The sequence below is a fragment of the Corvus cornix genome, chromosome 9, assembly GCF_000738735.6.
Source record: "Corvus cornix cornix isolate S_Up_H32 chromosome 9, ASM73873v5, whole genome shotgun sequence".
NCBI classification, from domain to species: domain Eukaryota; kingdom Metazoa; phylum Chordata; class Aves; order Passeriformes; family Corvidae; genus Corvus; species Corvus cornix.
In genome coordinates this window covers 21,481,725-21,496,937 of record NC_046339.1, presented here as the reverse complement: position 1 = coordinate 21,496,937, position 15,213 = coordinate 21,481,725, and the positions used below count along the sequence as shown (strand labels likewise).

At 44.7% G+C, this 15,213-nt stretch overlaps 1 protein-coding gene across 8 annotated transcripts in view; it reads left to right on the top strand.

Annotated features, from left to right (window-relative positions):
* YEATS2 (YEATS domain containing 2) overlaps positions 1-15,213 on the top strand; it is a 48,798-nt gene that overhangs the window by 17,214 nt on the left and 16,371 nt on the right. For 5 of the 8 annotated variants that reach the window (XM_039556700.1, XM_039556697.1, XM_039556696.1 and 2 more), the window contains 11 exons: positions 144-383; positions 2,301-2,459; positions 4,867-4,970; positions 7,465-7,572; positions 8,486-8,659; positions 9,850-10,108; positions 10,878-11,039; positions 12,303-12,427; positions 12,770-12,925; positions 13,648-13,821; positions 14,551-14,749. In XM_039556700.1, the coding sequence (XP_039412634.1) occupies positions 144-383; positions 2,301-2,459; positions 4,867-4,970; positions 7,465-7,572; positions 8,486-8,659; positions 9,850-10,108; positions 10,878-11,039; positions 12,303-12,427; positions 12,770-12,925; positions 13,648-13,821; positions 14,551-14,749 (1,860 nt within the window). The remainder of the gene's footprint in view (positions 1-143; positions 384-2,300; positions 2,460-4,866; positions 4,971-7,464; positions 7,573-8,485; positions 8,660-9,849; positions 10,109-10,877; positions 11,040-12,302; positions 12,428-12,769; positions 12,926-13,647; positions 13,822-14,550; positions 14,750-15,213) is intronic. The other 3 variants (XM_039556698.1, XM_039556701.1, XM_039556702.1) reach the window with 3 other exon arrangements.

Sequence of the window (15,213 nt, the reverse complement as noted above, 5' to 3'; positions counted from 1 at the left end):
CAGTTGCTTTTCCTTCCTTCCTTCCTTCCTTCCTTCAAGAGCGTGTTTGTCGTACCTGAGTTATGCTTGTGTAGAGAAGCACAGTAAGGAATTAGATGTATCAGCCTAAGAACTATTTCTGTTCTTTTCCCTGTTTTAATCAGGATTCTCTGGGAATGCTGAAACCGAAAGACATGCCGCATTTTATTCCCTGCCATCCTCGATAGAACGGACTCCCACCAAATTAGCCACACAGAAAGTTGCCTTTGGCTCTCATGGAAATTCAGCCTTTCAACCCATTGCAGCTAGCTGTAAAATAGTGCCTCAAGGTCAGAGTCCAAGCCCTGCAGAGTCACCAGGAAAGTCCTTCCAGCCTATCACCATGAGTTGCAAGATTGTATCAGGTGAATGTTAGTTTACTTACCCCAGTGCCTCCCCCCCGGAAAATAAGAGAGTGAACCAGTTGGACTTTTGTTTTGTGTCCTTCCCTTGATTTTCTTCCAGTCTTTGGACATCAGACAATAGGAAACTCTAGAATAAGGAGCTAAGCACGCTTCTTAATGTTCAATGAAAAACAAATACAAGTGTGAAATGGTTCACAACAGATCAAAAGCAGGATGAGAGCTGTTCTTGAATGCTCTTAAGTATGAAATAGATAGTCTTGAAATGGACTGCTACCCACAGAAAGGCCCAGGCAAAAACACATCTTACTTGTGGAATATTTTTATGTGGGAAGAAGCCATTCTTCTCCTTCCTGCTTTCATGCAGCTGGGATGGATCAAGAATAATTTTTTTCTTGACTACTGGGCAAATAATTAGTTTTAACCTTGTAGACTCAAATAGACCCTCTTGTGCTTGTCATATTGCATCAGATGGAGCAGCTTTGCTCTTTGTCTTCGAAAGTCCACCTTGTGTTGGATTAAATTGCCAGCTGGCTGTGGTGAGCAATGTTACAGCTTCTGAACCAAACCATGGCCAAGGTGCTGCTTTGTTCATTTCACTTGTGGTCCCTTCCCTGCCTGGGTGTGCTGCCAATCACTGGATGATGTTTTACATCAGAAAGTGTTAGTGTACAGCTCACTGTGGCACATGCTGAGAAGCTGCAAGGTGACCTGTTGCAGCTCTTCATTTTCTGATGTTCAGGGTAGAGAAGGTGAAGCACCAGCTCTCAGTATGTGTGATTTCTGGTGATCTGCTCCCAGGTAATTTTCTTAAAGTGTGTCTGGTATGTTGTTTTGGTTTGGCTGTGTTGTTGTTTTTGTTTGGGTTTTTTTTTTTTTTTAATTAAATTTCAGTATTGTTCCTTGACATCTTAGAATTGTACTCAGGTTGATTTACACTTTAACCTATGCCAAGTACTTCATTCTTTCATTATAAGCTCTTCTCTTGATCTTTTCCCAAAGCTTCCTAGAAAGCAGGCATTACAGGGGCCATCCTATCTTTCCTAAACTCCTTGGACTATTCTTTGTTGATCCTTGCTATTTAAATGTTTCCCTGCTAAATATTTTTCCAAGTTTCTGCTGTCTGCTGAGAAGGGCTACCCCTTTCAGATTTCAAAGCAGTTTATAAGACATGGGGATTTTATTTGATGAGCATTTATGTTCTGTTTTAATTATCAGTAACTGCCAAGAAAGTAGATTAACAGGCAGGTGAAGCTTGGTGTTTGCTGCTCTTTTCTCTGATCACTTCCTTGCCTGTCCTTTTCTCTGAATTTCTTGTTTACCTCTTCATGCAGCTTTTTTCTTCTCTAGTTTCTCTCTCTCCTGGCCATGTTACCCAGAAGTTGCACATTTTACAGATTGATTTCAAGGGTTTCTGCTGTAGTGAGAGCAGTGAAGGGACCAGAGCAGGGAAGGGGCCCAGGTGTTCCTGCTGCCCGAGGCTGTTCCACACAGCCTTTTTAGGGGCACTCCTTGGTTCCCACTCTGAGTGCCTGTACCATGGGCTGCACAAGGGCAAGAGAGCTCAGCTCTCTTTCTTCATCTCCTTGGGTGCACTGGTCTTAGCAGTGAGAATGATGGAGGTAATATCCCTCAGGATTCGGGGATGGACCAAATGGCTTCTCAAGTTACCTTTAAGCCCTGCTTGTCCTGGTAGGCAGAGCATGTCCAGGGTAGGTAGGAGCTGTAGTGCTTTATATGCCTTTTCCTTTCCTTCTGTCTCTTCTTTCCTTCTCCAAGTCCTGTGACCTCACTCAGGCTGGGAAATGCATCCTCAAAAAATGTTCCTTCTCTAAGCCATTTTCAAAAGTACTACTATTGCCATGTTTTTATGTTCTGACAACATTTACAAGCTAGAAGCATTGGACTTTTTCTCTTAAGGTTCTCCAATATCGACCCCTAGTCCGTCTCCGCTACCTCGTACCCCAACGTCCACTCCGGTGCACATGAAGCAAGGCTCTGCTAGCTCAGTCATTAATAACCCGTATATTATTGTGGACAAGCCTGGACAGACGGTTGGAGCTGCAGCCACAAGCACAGGTGTGTAGTGTGACCACAGAAGGCAGTGGCTTAGTCTTACCCATTCAAGTTTGTTCTCCCTTTAAAATGATCAGTATAACAGCAGCATTTCAGCTTGTGAAGATGGAAAAGCACTCAGCAGAGAAAGAGGAAGGTGTTGGTTTGCACAGCTGGCCTGCGTGCGTGGCTGAGGGTGTCTCGGACTTGAGCACAGCTTCCTTTAGGAAGCAGCATAGTGTGAAGCCAAACTGAATTCACAGATACCTCTTCAAAGAGAGCCTGTTCTTTTCAGGTGAAAAGGTAAGGGGAGAAAGTGATGTAGATCATGTTGCACAGATTTAGGCAGAAACAGTGCACAGGTGGTTGGGTGACAATGGTCGCATGGATGTGGCAAAGAGCATGGAGAGGTCGCAGTGACTGGCAGATCAGTCTTGGGGTCCCAGTGTGGGGCACAGTAGATGTGTTGAACTGCAGAGACCCTGGTTACCAGGAGAACAGCCATGCTGGTTTTTGGTACTGCTCTCAGCTTCTACCTGTTCCAATTCCAGCTGGTTTGGATTCCTCTTAACTGGATTCCCTCAGTGGTGACAAAAGCCTGGGGTCATAGGGAGGGCTGAACTGCAGGACACAGGTGATGGCTAGAGGAGTCAGTCAGTAATCTTTGTGTTGGGGCTGGAGGAAAGGTCCCTCAGAAGTCATTTATTTGTTGTGATATATGGCCAAGAACTGCTGTCTATTTTAAAACAGACTTGTTTGTGTATGTCTGTGCTTCACAGCATCTCAGCAGGGACGCCCAGGGCCAAGTGAGGAGTGCAGCATCCATGGAACACAAACCGTTTGTTGGGCATGGCTGGAAAGCACAAAAATTACTTTTACTAATGCTTGCTCCCTTTATCTGAGGGATCACAGCTGTCATGTTCATTTTAACTTCATCACAGAGGGAATTGGTATGGTAATTGGTAGGAACTGTGTAGCTGTATCTGAATTTTTTAAAGTATGTTTTGGGGCTTTCTTGGCAACACTGATGCTGTTTCACCAAGAGGGTTTGATTACCTGGGGGTTTTTGATTGATTGGGGGATTTCTGCCTCTTACTTTCTATTTCTTCTTTACCTCCAGCCTGACTGTCTACTCTGTCTAAGTGGTTTATCATGGTTTGGGTGACATTTGGGCTCTTCTAATAGAGGTTTGTACATGGAGGATAGGATGTGTAGATGCACCAGGTCTTTTGGACATACAAATGTTAGTGCAGTTATTGTTACAGCTGCAGTTTCCCACCACAGTTGAGATGTAAGTACAGAGCAGCCTGGCAGAGACTGCCTGCTGCCTCTCCATCCCTGCACTCCTGTGCCTCCCCTGTATCCTGCACAAGTCAGATCAGATCAGTGGCAGAGCAGAAAACTGATACCTCCCCTCCCCAAACAGCTTTGTTGTGAGAGAGCCTCATCACCAGACCCTGCGTGAGTGACCAAGAGGGTCTGTGGAACTGACTTTGGCAACAGCAGCCAGGCTGGATTGAGCATAATGCGTATTACAGAAAAAGTCACTGGGGCACTTTTTGATAAGGCTGCAGATTGTATTTGAGAAAAGGGGTGAGATCATCATACTCTGTGAAAGCCAGCCTTCCCAAGCCTTCGTTCTCAGAAATGGCTGCTCATTTACTTCTAAACTTAAGTTTAGAACAACTGTAGGAGAGACTGGTTTTTTGCTTTCATGTGTGTAATCCATGGCTTTGGTGTCTCTTGAACAAACAAAACTGACAAACCAGCCCAACAGCAGCAGTAACAAGACTGCTGAGGAGCAGTCTTGTGTACACACTGATAATGCAGGGTAAGTTTACCACTGGACCCCCGTCCATCTTGGGGGCCAGGGGAGTGCTGTGGCACATGTCAATCTGTTAATTTTGCAAGAGCATCTGCCACAGAGGACCCTATGCCTTCGTTACTTGTTTCTGTTTCTTCCTTTACCCTCCTCACTCTGTCCCTTGCTCTTGTTACTCCTCACTTTGTCTCCCTCCTTTTCTGGCCTTCCTTTTCCTTCCCTCTCCAAGCCTTCCTCCATGCCAGTGTCCAAGGCTAGTATGGGTTCAGAGGGCTTCTGGGAGGACTTTGCATCTACAGCAGCAAGTTCTGTCCTAATTTCACATATTTGCACACGTTGCTGATATCCTCAGCCACCCAGGAAGGTTCCTGACCATTTGCTTGCTGCACACAGAGCAGTGAGTGGAGAGTACCTTCTCTGGGCCATGATCTCTGCAGGTGGAAATTCGGTGGTGGATTTATTTTGTGCCCATGGCAGTTCCTGCTGATGTACCTCATGGAGAATGCAGATGAAATGAAATGCCTTGTTCCCTGTTAGAAGAGGTTTCATGTGTGCAGTGGCCCCGCTCCCAGCCCTCACCCAGCATCTACTTTATTTCCTGCTGCGCAGGGAGCCCGACCAGCAAACTGAGCAGTGTCTGTCAGGCCTCTCACGGGACTGGATCTCCTGTGTCAAAGACCCATGGGAGCAGTTTTGTCACCTCAGCTGTCAAGGTAATGTTCTCATTAAGTGTGTACTTCCCACTTAAAGTTCAGCTTCCTATTAAATGGGACTTTTTTGTATTAAAAATTCCGCACTTCAGGCAAATTCCTTAGATTGTCATTTCATGTGAAGGTTTACTGTGTCTAACAGATGGAGCCATAGGAGAACATGGTGGTTATACAAGATGATAGTGTCACTTCATGCAGCTCTAATTAGGCTTGCCTACATATCTGTTAAAGGCACTGCTCTTTTACTTTTCTGCAAGGAAATCCATGGAGGGCACAGCTCCCAAAATGCTGTATCTTTCAAAAAAGCTCTTCTGTAGCTGACTTTGATCTTCTTTACTTTGCTAGTGACAGATTATGATTAAACCAGAGGTGCCTACTTCAAAACCTTCACTCTATTCATTATTTTTGTACAGCAGCTGTTCCTAGCAGCCTGAAAATAACTCATGTAGTGGTTTTACAACTGCCTGCATTTAGAAAAATGTTTGCGTAAACAGTGGAGTAACATTTGGATGTGTAAACAAACAGCAGTAAATACAGTTCATGCTTCTGATCTGCAAAGCCCAAAAGGTACAGAGCTGAACTGTCTCGCATAAAATCTCTCCCACATCTTGTGCTAGGAATGATATTTCTGGCAGGGAAGTGGCGTCAGCGAGGCTCTGAAAGCAGCTGGTGGGTGTGCTGCTGGAAACAGGAGCGTCTCCAAGCCACAGTATTAATGCAGGATATGGTGGGGGAAGGCTTGCCAGTCAGCCTGCAGAGAGCAAATCACTTCACATTTGGAACTGAGATGCTGCCTGTGTCTGCTGGGGAAAAAGTGTTGCAGATTGTTGTCTGAAGCAGTTCGTTTGGAGTAGCATTTTAAGTATCAAGTGTGCAGCTAGCTAGTCAGATTTTAAAAACCTGTGTGCTCAGATGGATTTCACTTAACTGTGTTGAAAATAATTCATTATTCTTTATTTTTCACTGATTTGGGACAGTTTTTACTGAAAAGTTTTCAATGAGTCAGAGTAGGCCCATATCATTAGTAACAGTTGAATTCTGTATTTCCAGGGCAAAGGTAAAAACTGAAGATATTTTTAAAAACCCATTTAAAAAAATCATACTTCTGTAAACAGAAATGTCATTTGATTTGTGTCTTCTGGTTCGTGGAAAAGCTGTAGTTTTATGTTTTTTTTAAAGAGAAGAGTGTATCTGATAGTTCAGTGGGATATTACAGGTTGGTGAGTTATGCAACTCACCACTTTTCATCTCTTCACTGTGTGCTAGTTTTCTTTATTTTTTTTAGCGACTTCAGGCTGTGTTTCTCCAGCCAGTCTCAAATGCAGCTGCTGTTGGGAGGACAGGTTATGCCTCCAGCCTCGTCTTCACACCTCCCATTGGCTACCAGTTGTGCAGCTATGTGGTGAACCAGAGCAGACAGCCAACCTGCTTGAAAACTAATGTTTTTCCAGCCGTGTGTGTCAGTACAAGGAAGATGTCAGGAGTTGCAGGGCCTGATTTCTGGTTGTGATCCAACCCAAGGATGGGCCAAGTGATTGTAAAACCGTGGCTTTGGGGGTCACATTGATTGTAAAAGAGAGCAATTATATTGTAACAAACTGCCTCAAATGCACTTGACTTCTCTGCTGGCCTCAGACCCAAAAGTGCCAGGTGCATGATTTTGCAGGTGTGGAAATGTCTTTTACTCCATTTAGTTACATAGCTTTGTTTGTTTGGTGAGTTCTGTCTGGAAGGATTGTGTGTCACTGCATCACTCCAGGTAGAGGAGAGCATAGATTCCTCTGAGAGAAGAATGTTCCCCTCCATAACTTGTTTCTTCTCACGCTGTCTTCTCTCTCTGAGATATAGAATCACAAAATGGCTGAGGTTGGCAGAGACCTCTGGAGATAACCACTCCACCTCAAACCAGGGTCAAATAGAGTAGGTTCCTTGGGAATGTGTCCATTTGGGTTTTGAGTATCTTCAAGGCTGAAGAGTCCACAGCCTCTCTGAGCAACCTGTTACTCTGTTTGATCACCATCAATAACAACAAAGTTTTCCTTATAATTTCCTGTATTTCAATCTGTACCCATTGACTCTGTCCTTGCAGGGGATACTATTGAGTGGTGTCTGGCTTGACCTTCATTATACCTTCCTAGCAGGTATTTGTATGCATTGATAAGATGCCCCCTCAGCCTATTTGAACTTTAAGTGAAATACTTTTATATAAAAAATTGATTAGAGAACATGAGTCGGTATTTTTGCCTGTGTATGACTTGGTAAGAAACAGTTACTGCTGTTGGAGATGTAACTTTCCAAATAAAATTTGCTTTGTGGATTATATTAAGAAAGTCAGGCTCCTTGTACTCCAGTGTCAACTGATTTTTGGAATTGTCTTATTTGCCCAGGTAATTTGGCCTGCCCAGATGGTCCGTGCTGCCCTTTATTAGCAGTCACTTGTTTTCTTTCTTTTATTGGACATTTCACTGATTTTTGCACCATGTCTTCTTGTTTGCAGCAGGAGGATTCTCTTTTTGCCACCATGCCACCCCTTTGTCCCATTGGGAGTCATTCCAAGGTGCAAAGCCCCAAATCGGTCACTGGAGGACTTGGAGCTTTTACAAAGGTATTCCTCCTGACTTTTGTGCTGGGACAGGCAGCCTGGTAGTGTCATTTCATGCTGACTTGTGCCACAACCCATGGAACTCCAGTGCCTGTAAAACTCTTACTGGAACCAATGTATCTTGCTGCTAAGGGCTCTGTAGCATCTCTCAAAAATGTGTCTTGTTTTCTTTTCTTTCCCTGTGGCTCTGCTGTACCTTTCCTTTTATCACCTCTTCCATCCTTTCTGGGGTTCTTTTTGAATCACTGTTATGTTCAGGCTGATATTTTGAAAGCTATTTTTAATGGGATGTACTAGAAGTAAAACTGCAGTAGAAGCAAACATCTTTCAGGAGCTTCTTTAAATATTATAACAGTGATTTGTGAATCTCAGATGTTGCTTCTTCTGACTATGTTTCCTTAAATATTATCACATGGAATTTAAAATTGTTGCTGGCAATGTTAGGTGATCCAAGTAAAAGGTGGAAGAAAGCTTCCTACCAGTTACAGTACCTACAACAATCTAACATGAAAAGCCCCCCAAAACAGGCTTTTTTGTGTCACTGCCCTTAGGGATTAGATGTAGGGCTGTCCCAGGGGAAACATAAAACATTTACGCAAGAGACTTGTGTATATGTCAGCTATAATCATTTGCAGTGTCTATAGCTATTGGTTGTAATGTTGCAGGATAGAAATAAAAAACAGGTTCAGAACATGAATTTGAAACTTTTAAAGTGTCGTGGCTCCATGCTGAGATGCAGGGTCTGAAGAAGTCAGCTCTGCCCAAGTCCCTTGTTGGGATGACTGGTACCTGTAACACTACCAGCAATTGCTGTGACTCTGTGCCTGCCCTCCCCTGCAGACAGGCTGCTCCACAAGTGATTTTCCGTGGTTTAAGGGGTTTGCTTTTCTTATAACTGTTTCCTCCTCTTGCCAAGGTGATAATCAAGCAGGAGCCCGGGGAGCTGCCGCAGCAGGCGGCGGTGCCGGCGGCAGGCACGGCGGCACAGCCCTCGGTGCAGCAGTACGTCACCGTCAAGGGCAGCCACATGCTGGCCCTGTCCCCGCAGAAACCCGTCGTGAGCACCGGCGAGGGGACGGTGCAGTCCAAGGTATGGGGCACGTGGGCATCTCTGCTGGGGTGGGAGCTGTCTTGTGGTGCTACTGCAACCCTTGGTGCTTCTTCCAGGGGAGCAGGGTCATTTCTGCCTCGCTCCCAGGTGGCAGCACCATGGTTAGCTGCGTTCTTGTATGCAGAGGGGCTCGTATCCTGCTTCCGTGTAGTCCTTGGGAGGGGAGCAGGCTGAACAAGCACTGTTGCATTTTATTGTGTACAGGGACATCTCCTGCTTCTGTACAAGCCATTGTGACAGGGGGGTGGAGGTGCTTTTGAACTGTCAACCCAGAAAGCTGGCTGCCCTCATCAGCTCTTGCTGAAACTCATCCAGGTCGTTCCATAAGAAAAGGTGAATTCTTTCCTAGGAATGCAGGCCTGCAACACAAGAGAACAGCACAAACAGGGAGCAGGGTGGAGGCTGAGCCAGAACTAGCATTAGGTGAAAGCAATCCTACTTGAGTGGCAACTCAGCCATTTTACTGTAGGAGTCGTGCCAGTGCAGTCCTGCTTTGACAGGAGTGACACAGCTTCTGAGAAGGCACAGTGCAGTGACAAGATGACAGATGTGTCAGAAATTGTCTCCATTCTTGCCTCTTCCCATTTTGGACAGAGTCAAATGACATGCCAAGCACTAGAGATTACATACAGAACTTCCACATTTGCATAAGTAAATACTTCTTTTGCATTTGCAACATTTCCTTGTTCTTTTTGCTGCCTTTCTTGCCTGTTTGAGCAGGTATGCAGAAACTCATGTTCCGCTGCAGTTACTGTTAACACATAAAATTGAAGCACTTTGTGGGTTCTGCTTTGAGGCTGTAGTTTTCCCAGGGAATCTGTTCCCATGAATGCGTTGAAACTGAATTTCTGCATCTCTTTAATTCACCAAGGCAAATTTTATCTTCAGCTGGAATTAAGCCATTGCTTGTAAATCAGAAAAAAAGGAATTGCCCTGTAATTTTAATGAACTTAATCTTTTGTGGGTGTGCCGAGATCCTGATTGTGTTTAACAGTTTATCGTTTTACTTGGGATTGGCCTCTTGCCAACTTAATTTTGTTCCTGAATGAAGAGCTTCTGTTTGTGACCATGCACATCCTGAAGTATCTGGAAATGGGGGTCGTGTACCAGCTAGGATTCCCATGATGGCTATGGCCAGCAGTGCACCATCCCATCCTTGTTTGTTGCAGGTTGTTGGTGTTCCCGTTGGTTCAGCGTTGCAGTCAACAGTGAAACAAGCGGTGGCAATAAGTGGTGGCCAGATCCTTGTGGCAAAGTCCAGCTCCTCAGTAGCAAAGGCTGTTGGTTCGAAGCAGGTTGTGACTCAAGGTGTAGCCAAAGCCATCGTGAGCGGAGGCGGAGGGACAATTGTTGCTCAGCCCGTGCAGACTATAACAAAGGCACAAGTTTCTTCCACAGGGGCTCAGAAAAGTACATCTCAAGGCTCAGGTAGAGTAATTTTGCACCTTGTTAATAGCTAGTGATGGGTCTATATAATGATTTATTCAACTGCAAAATAACTATGCATGATTGAAAAACTTGAAAATGAGTATCTCTACTACTTTTCACGGAGCTCTGTTGGAAAATTCACGCTGAGATTAATAATAAAGAAAATGTTAATTCATTATCTGTAAGGGGGAAGAGAGAGCACATGTGCTTTAAAACATGCAGTGTTCTGGGAGTGGAGACTGGAATACAGGCACTGGGGAATGTGCAGGAGACCTAGCAGACTTTCATGGAGCCAGGTCTCACATTTTTGCCTGGCATTATGGTCCTTTCCCCATTAATCCAGCCAGCCCAAGCCAAAGTGTCCCTATTTCATCCCCACATCTTCCCCAGCGGTTAGAGGTACGGGAGTATGGGCAGAAGCATCCTGTCTGCATCTGCACACAGCTGCTTTAGCTGAGCACAGGCTGGGGCTCTGGGCTGTTGGAAAGCTGCTGTGTGGTGCCAGGGGCTGGAGGAAGCCTGCAGACCCCACGGCTGTGCCACTTTGGCCTGTGGCCACAAGTGGAACTGCACGCAGAGAGATTTTTTCCAGACCTATTAAAAAAAGTGTCTGTGCATCACTGGTGGAGTTAATCTGTGGTTAGAGCAGCTAAGGAGGGATTACTGAGGGCTAGTTGCATGTCACTGAGTGCTTCCATCCTGTGCAGATTTCAGTGCATACTACTTTTTGCAAGCAGCTCTTTTATTTCTTTCTATTCTCTCTTTCTAGTGATGGCTACACTGCAGTTACCAGCCACCAACCTGGCAAACTTGGCAAACTTACCACCAGGCACCAAGCTGTATCTTACCACCAACAGCAAGAACCCTTCTGGGAAAGGAAAACTGCTGCTGATACCCCAAGGAGCCATATTGCGAGCCACAAATAATGCTAGTTAGTCTTGCAGGGAAATCTAATGAGTTAAATAATGTAATCACTGCATAATTAATATGTTTGGCATTTTTGCTATAAAGCATCCTGGTGCTGTGGAAATCAGTAACGGGATAGGGTTTCTTTGTTCATGACAACCCATATGTGGTGGTTTTTAAGTCTGAGATCTCACAAGTGGCTTTTGTTTTCAGTGAAACTGCTTTTCATGCTGTGCTCTCAATGCAGAAACGTGCTTTTGTTAATAGGCCAGTGAATGGAACTCCGAGTGAAATACCTGCAGAACAACACAGCCTGCTGAGATAGTCCAGTGGGCGAGGTTTTGTGTGCAGTGTGCTGCTGCTGTAGGGAATGAGTACTGCAGGCTTTGGACTGTGTAGATGAAAGGATTTGCTGTGAGCCTTCTCTAGAATGCTGTCCTTGAGGCTGGCGTTGGGATAGGAGATGGATTGGGGGAAAAGTTTTTGCTCCCAATTCTGATTTGGCCTGCCTGAGGTATTATTCAGTTCAATATAAGGCTATAAATACCTAGCAACATAGCAATAGAGTACATGTCTACTGAAAAAGTAGATACTCTTGCTGAAGGTATTTTTGGGATGTAGAACTTGTCTTGGGAGCCCCATTGCTTGAGATTTAGGGGGGCAGCTGGGGCAGTTCAGCTTTGATAATCTCATTGGCAGCAAGGAAGATCAAATGCTTGTGATGTTTATGACAGAGCCATGAGTATTTTTTTACCCTCGTTTCTTACTGAGAGACTGCAAAGAATTTGCTGTTCAGGCTGTTCCTTCTGGAGATGTAGCAATATCAAAGTGTCACTGCAATTGCCACAGTTTGGTATCCATGATCCATTATTCTATTAACAAAATTGCATTGACAGCCAGTGAAAGTAAAATTAAGAAGCCAGTGAAATTCAGAGTATTTCCAGAGCTTTTGCTGCAGATCCATAACCTGCAAAAGAGTGATGAAAAGATTGTTCTTCTGTTGGACAGCATTTTCATTTGATAGAAAGTTCAAAACAGCCTGAAAGGAGCTTTGCTTGCCCACCAGCCCTCCTAGTTTTCCCAATAGCCCCTCTTGTTCATGGCATTAGCTGAGCTGTAAGAGAGCACAGCAGCACAGCTGAACTCTACTGAATAATGTTACTTGGCTGCAAAAGACATGGCACCAAATGTCTTGCAAAGTCTTTTCAAGTACCTGTATATACAGGGATGCTTTAGCAGCTGACACTGTCTTTTTACCAAAGGGTCAAGTCTTTTCCTCTGATTACAGGTCTTCAGTCTGGTTCTTCTACGAATAGTGGAGGAGGAGGAGGAGGAGGAGGAACCCAAAGCACAAGCAGTAACTTGTCCCAGCACCTCACCTATACATCCTACATCCTGAAGCAGACACCCCAGGTCAGTGGCACAAGCATCTCAGTTGAAGCACATTGACACTTCATGCTGCAGTGGTGTTAGGTGGATGTCCTGTGGTTCTGTAGTGTGTGAAACGTTCTTGGATTCTGCTGTCTGGATCTTATTTGACTTTTCTCCATCAGAAAGTGTTCTGCAGCAAGAAGGCTGTATCCAGCTCTTAGTGCAGGAGCATCCAGTGTAATTAGCAGTGCATTGTTTCAGAAGATGAAATGTTGTGGCTACATTATAGCTACAAGCTTTTATCTGTTATTGACACTCCTAGATTTCTGTTGACTCTTAACTGTGTTTCAAAGTGCTGACCTCCCTGATGTATTTCTGGAGCAGGGCACCTTTCTGGTTGGCCAGCCTTCGCCTCAGAGCTCTGGGAAGCAGCTGACTCCAGCATCAGTTGTTCAGGGCAGTGTAGGAGTTGGATCATCTTCCACACAAGGACAAGCCCTAAAAGTGATAACTGGACAGAAAACAGCTCTGTTTACACAGGTAACGTGCAAGTGATGTGTTTCTCTCTTACTAGTTTTGTCAGATAAAATATAGGAACCACAGCCACACATTACTGAGAGCATTTCCTTTCACAGTTGTTTGGTTTGATGTGGGTTTTTGTACAATTGTGGTGCTGGCTGTACCACGATGAGGAAAGCACACAAAGGCTTACTTTCATCAGACTACAGATTTCCAGCTTTCTCTTCTCAGAGGGGGCCAGCTTGCAATCTGTGTAAACTTGGGGTTGCTGCTTTGTAAACGGGCTCTGGGATTTCTTACTGAAATGGAATTGGAAAAGTGAATAGAGTCAGGTAAAAAAATGTGCTTAAATACTTCAATGCTAGAAATCGGCCACCTGCTAAAGCTCTTAAAAATCTTGGGTTTGGTGTCCCTCAAAGGTCTTTCTGAAAACTACCAAGTAGTCCCTATGAAATTCAAATGCCCCAAGAGTACTTGCAATTGATTATCCAAAATTCAAGATGGATAGACATATATTTGCAAAGTCAGCACTGATAAAGTTGATTCCTGAGGTGATAATTTTGTTCCAGCGATTATTGCCAGAACTTGATTTTTTTCAAAAGTGTTTTGAAAATATTTTCTAGTAACATAAAAAGCATTTATCTTGTTTGTTTTGTTGTTGTTCTGTTTTGATTTGGTTTTCTAAAATAATTTAAAACCCAAACTAATAGACTGTTTTCCTTATGCTGCATTCTTTCTCAAAGGCTGCATCCAGTGGACAGACATCACTGGTGAAAATATCAGATGGGTCTATAAAATCAGTGCCTGCCTCATCCCAGCTCTCCAAACCTGGCACCACTGTGCTGAGAGTATCAGGAGGTGTCATCACCACGGCTGCTGCTCCTGCCATGGCCCTCCCCACAAATGGGGTGGCCCAGGTGAGAAACAGCACTGTCAGTATTCTGTAATGCAGTGTTTGCACTCTTGCCACAACAGTCCCAGGAAAGGACTTGTACTGTTTTGTCCCACTGTTGGTATTCTTCCCAGCCAGCTTGCTGGTGGATCTGCTCTTCCTTGTATCAAGCAGCAGTAAGCAGACTGTAGGTGCTCCTGAGACCACAGGCCCTGCACAGTGCTCGGTGCCCAGGCTGCTGCCAGCAGGCATCTGCGCTCCTGGCTGTGTGCAGAGGGTGTCACTGCTCTCCACCCAAGGGCAGCTGTGTCAGTGCAGCCTGGGAAGGAGCTGGTTTGGCATGGAGGGAGGCAGGATGCAAAACATTTGCGTTCTAAAGTGAGTGCTCTTGTGGGTGGATGCAGCCATGTATCCAATTGATGCAGGCTGTCCACCTGCAGTGGAGCTGCAGTTCATGGAGAGGGGAGGAGGCAGCAAAATAGTGTGTAATTCACTCTGAGCCTGTTTCTTTCTGTTAGCCCCTAATCTGTGCCTCCCAAATACCTGTGGAGAGTTGCTGCCATGCTGCCACAGCCTTCATTCTATATGTGTGGGGGCTTTCGGATATGAGCTTGAGAATCTCTTGCTTCCTGACAATGGATAGATAAATATTTGGGTTTGCTACTTTTATTGCTTCTATTATCTTGTTGTGCTTATTTTTGAACCACCTGTGACATGAAAAGGGATTTGTTATCCCTTTCTGCCTCTTATGCAGCAAACAGATAATGCAGGTTCCAGTTCATCATCTTCTGGAACTCCTGCAGCAAAGACATCTGGACAGCAACACCAAACCTGTGTAAGCCAGAGCCAGTCTACTTCATCAGTAGTGAATAAGACTGCGACTTCCAGTGTTGTAAGTGTTGCTTCCTTGATGACTACGCCAACGCCTGTGACGGGAAAAGCTACAGTATCAGGTATTAAACTCCCTTCACACCTTTCCTAGAGAAAGTTTAGAATCCAGGTGTGAGTTCTGTAGATGTCTTCACTGTAAATGGAAGAATATAGAGTCACCTGCATTTGTGAGTGTGTAAGTGTCATGCTTTCTAAAACATCTTATTAGCATCACTTCTGGCTTAGCCAAGGAAGTTTCTAATAATTTGGCATCCTTTCGGTATTGACTGTATCTGTTGCAAATAACAGCACAAGTTGCCCTTTGGTGTTGGAGAGGGATTTTGGTTTTCATGCCAGGTTCTCACTAGAAGATGCATTCTCCCTATCAGGAGCACAGTGTGTCACTGAGTGGGGAAACTATGAAGATACCAGCAGTACTACAGATTTGATTAGTTTGTGAAACTCCACTGTATGCAGAGAAGTTGCATGTGCAGAATTTGTCTCTGAGGATTTGCATCTGCTCTGTTGGGGTTGAAAAGGAGAGAGA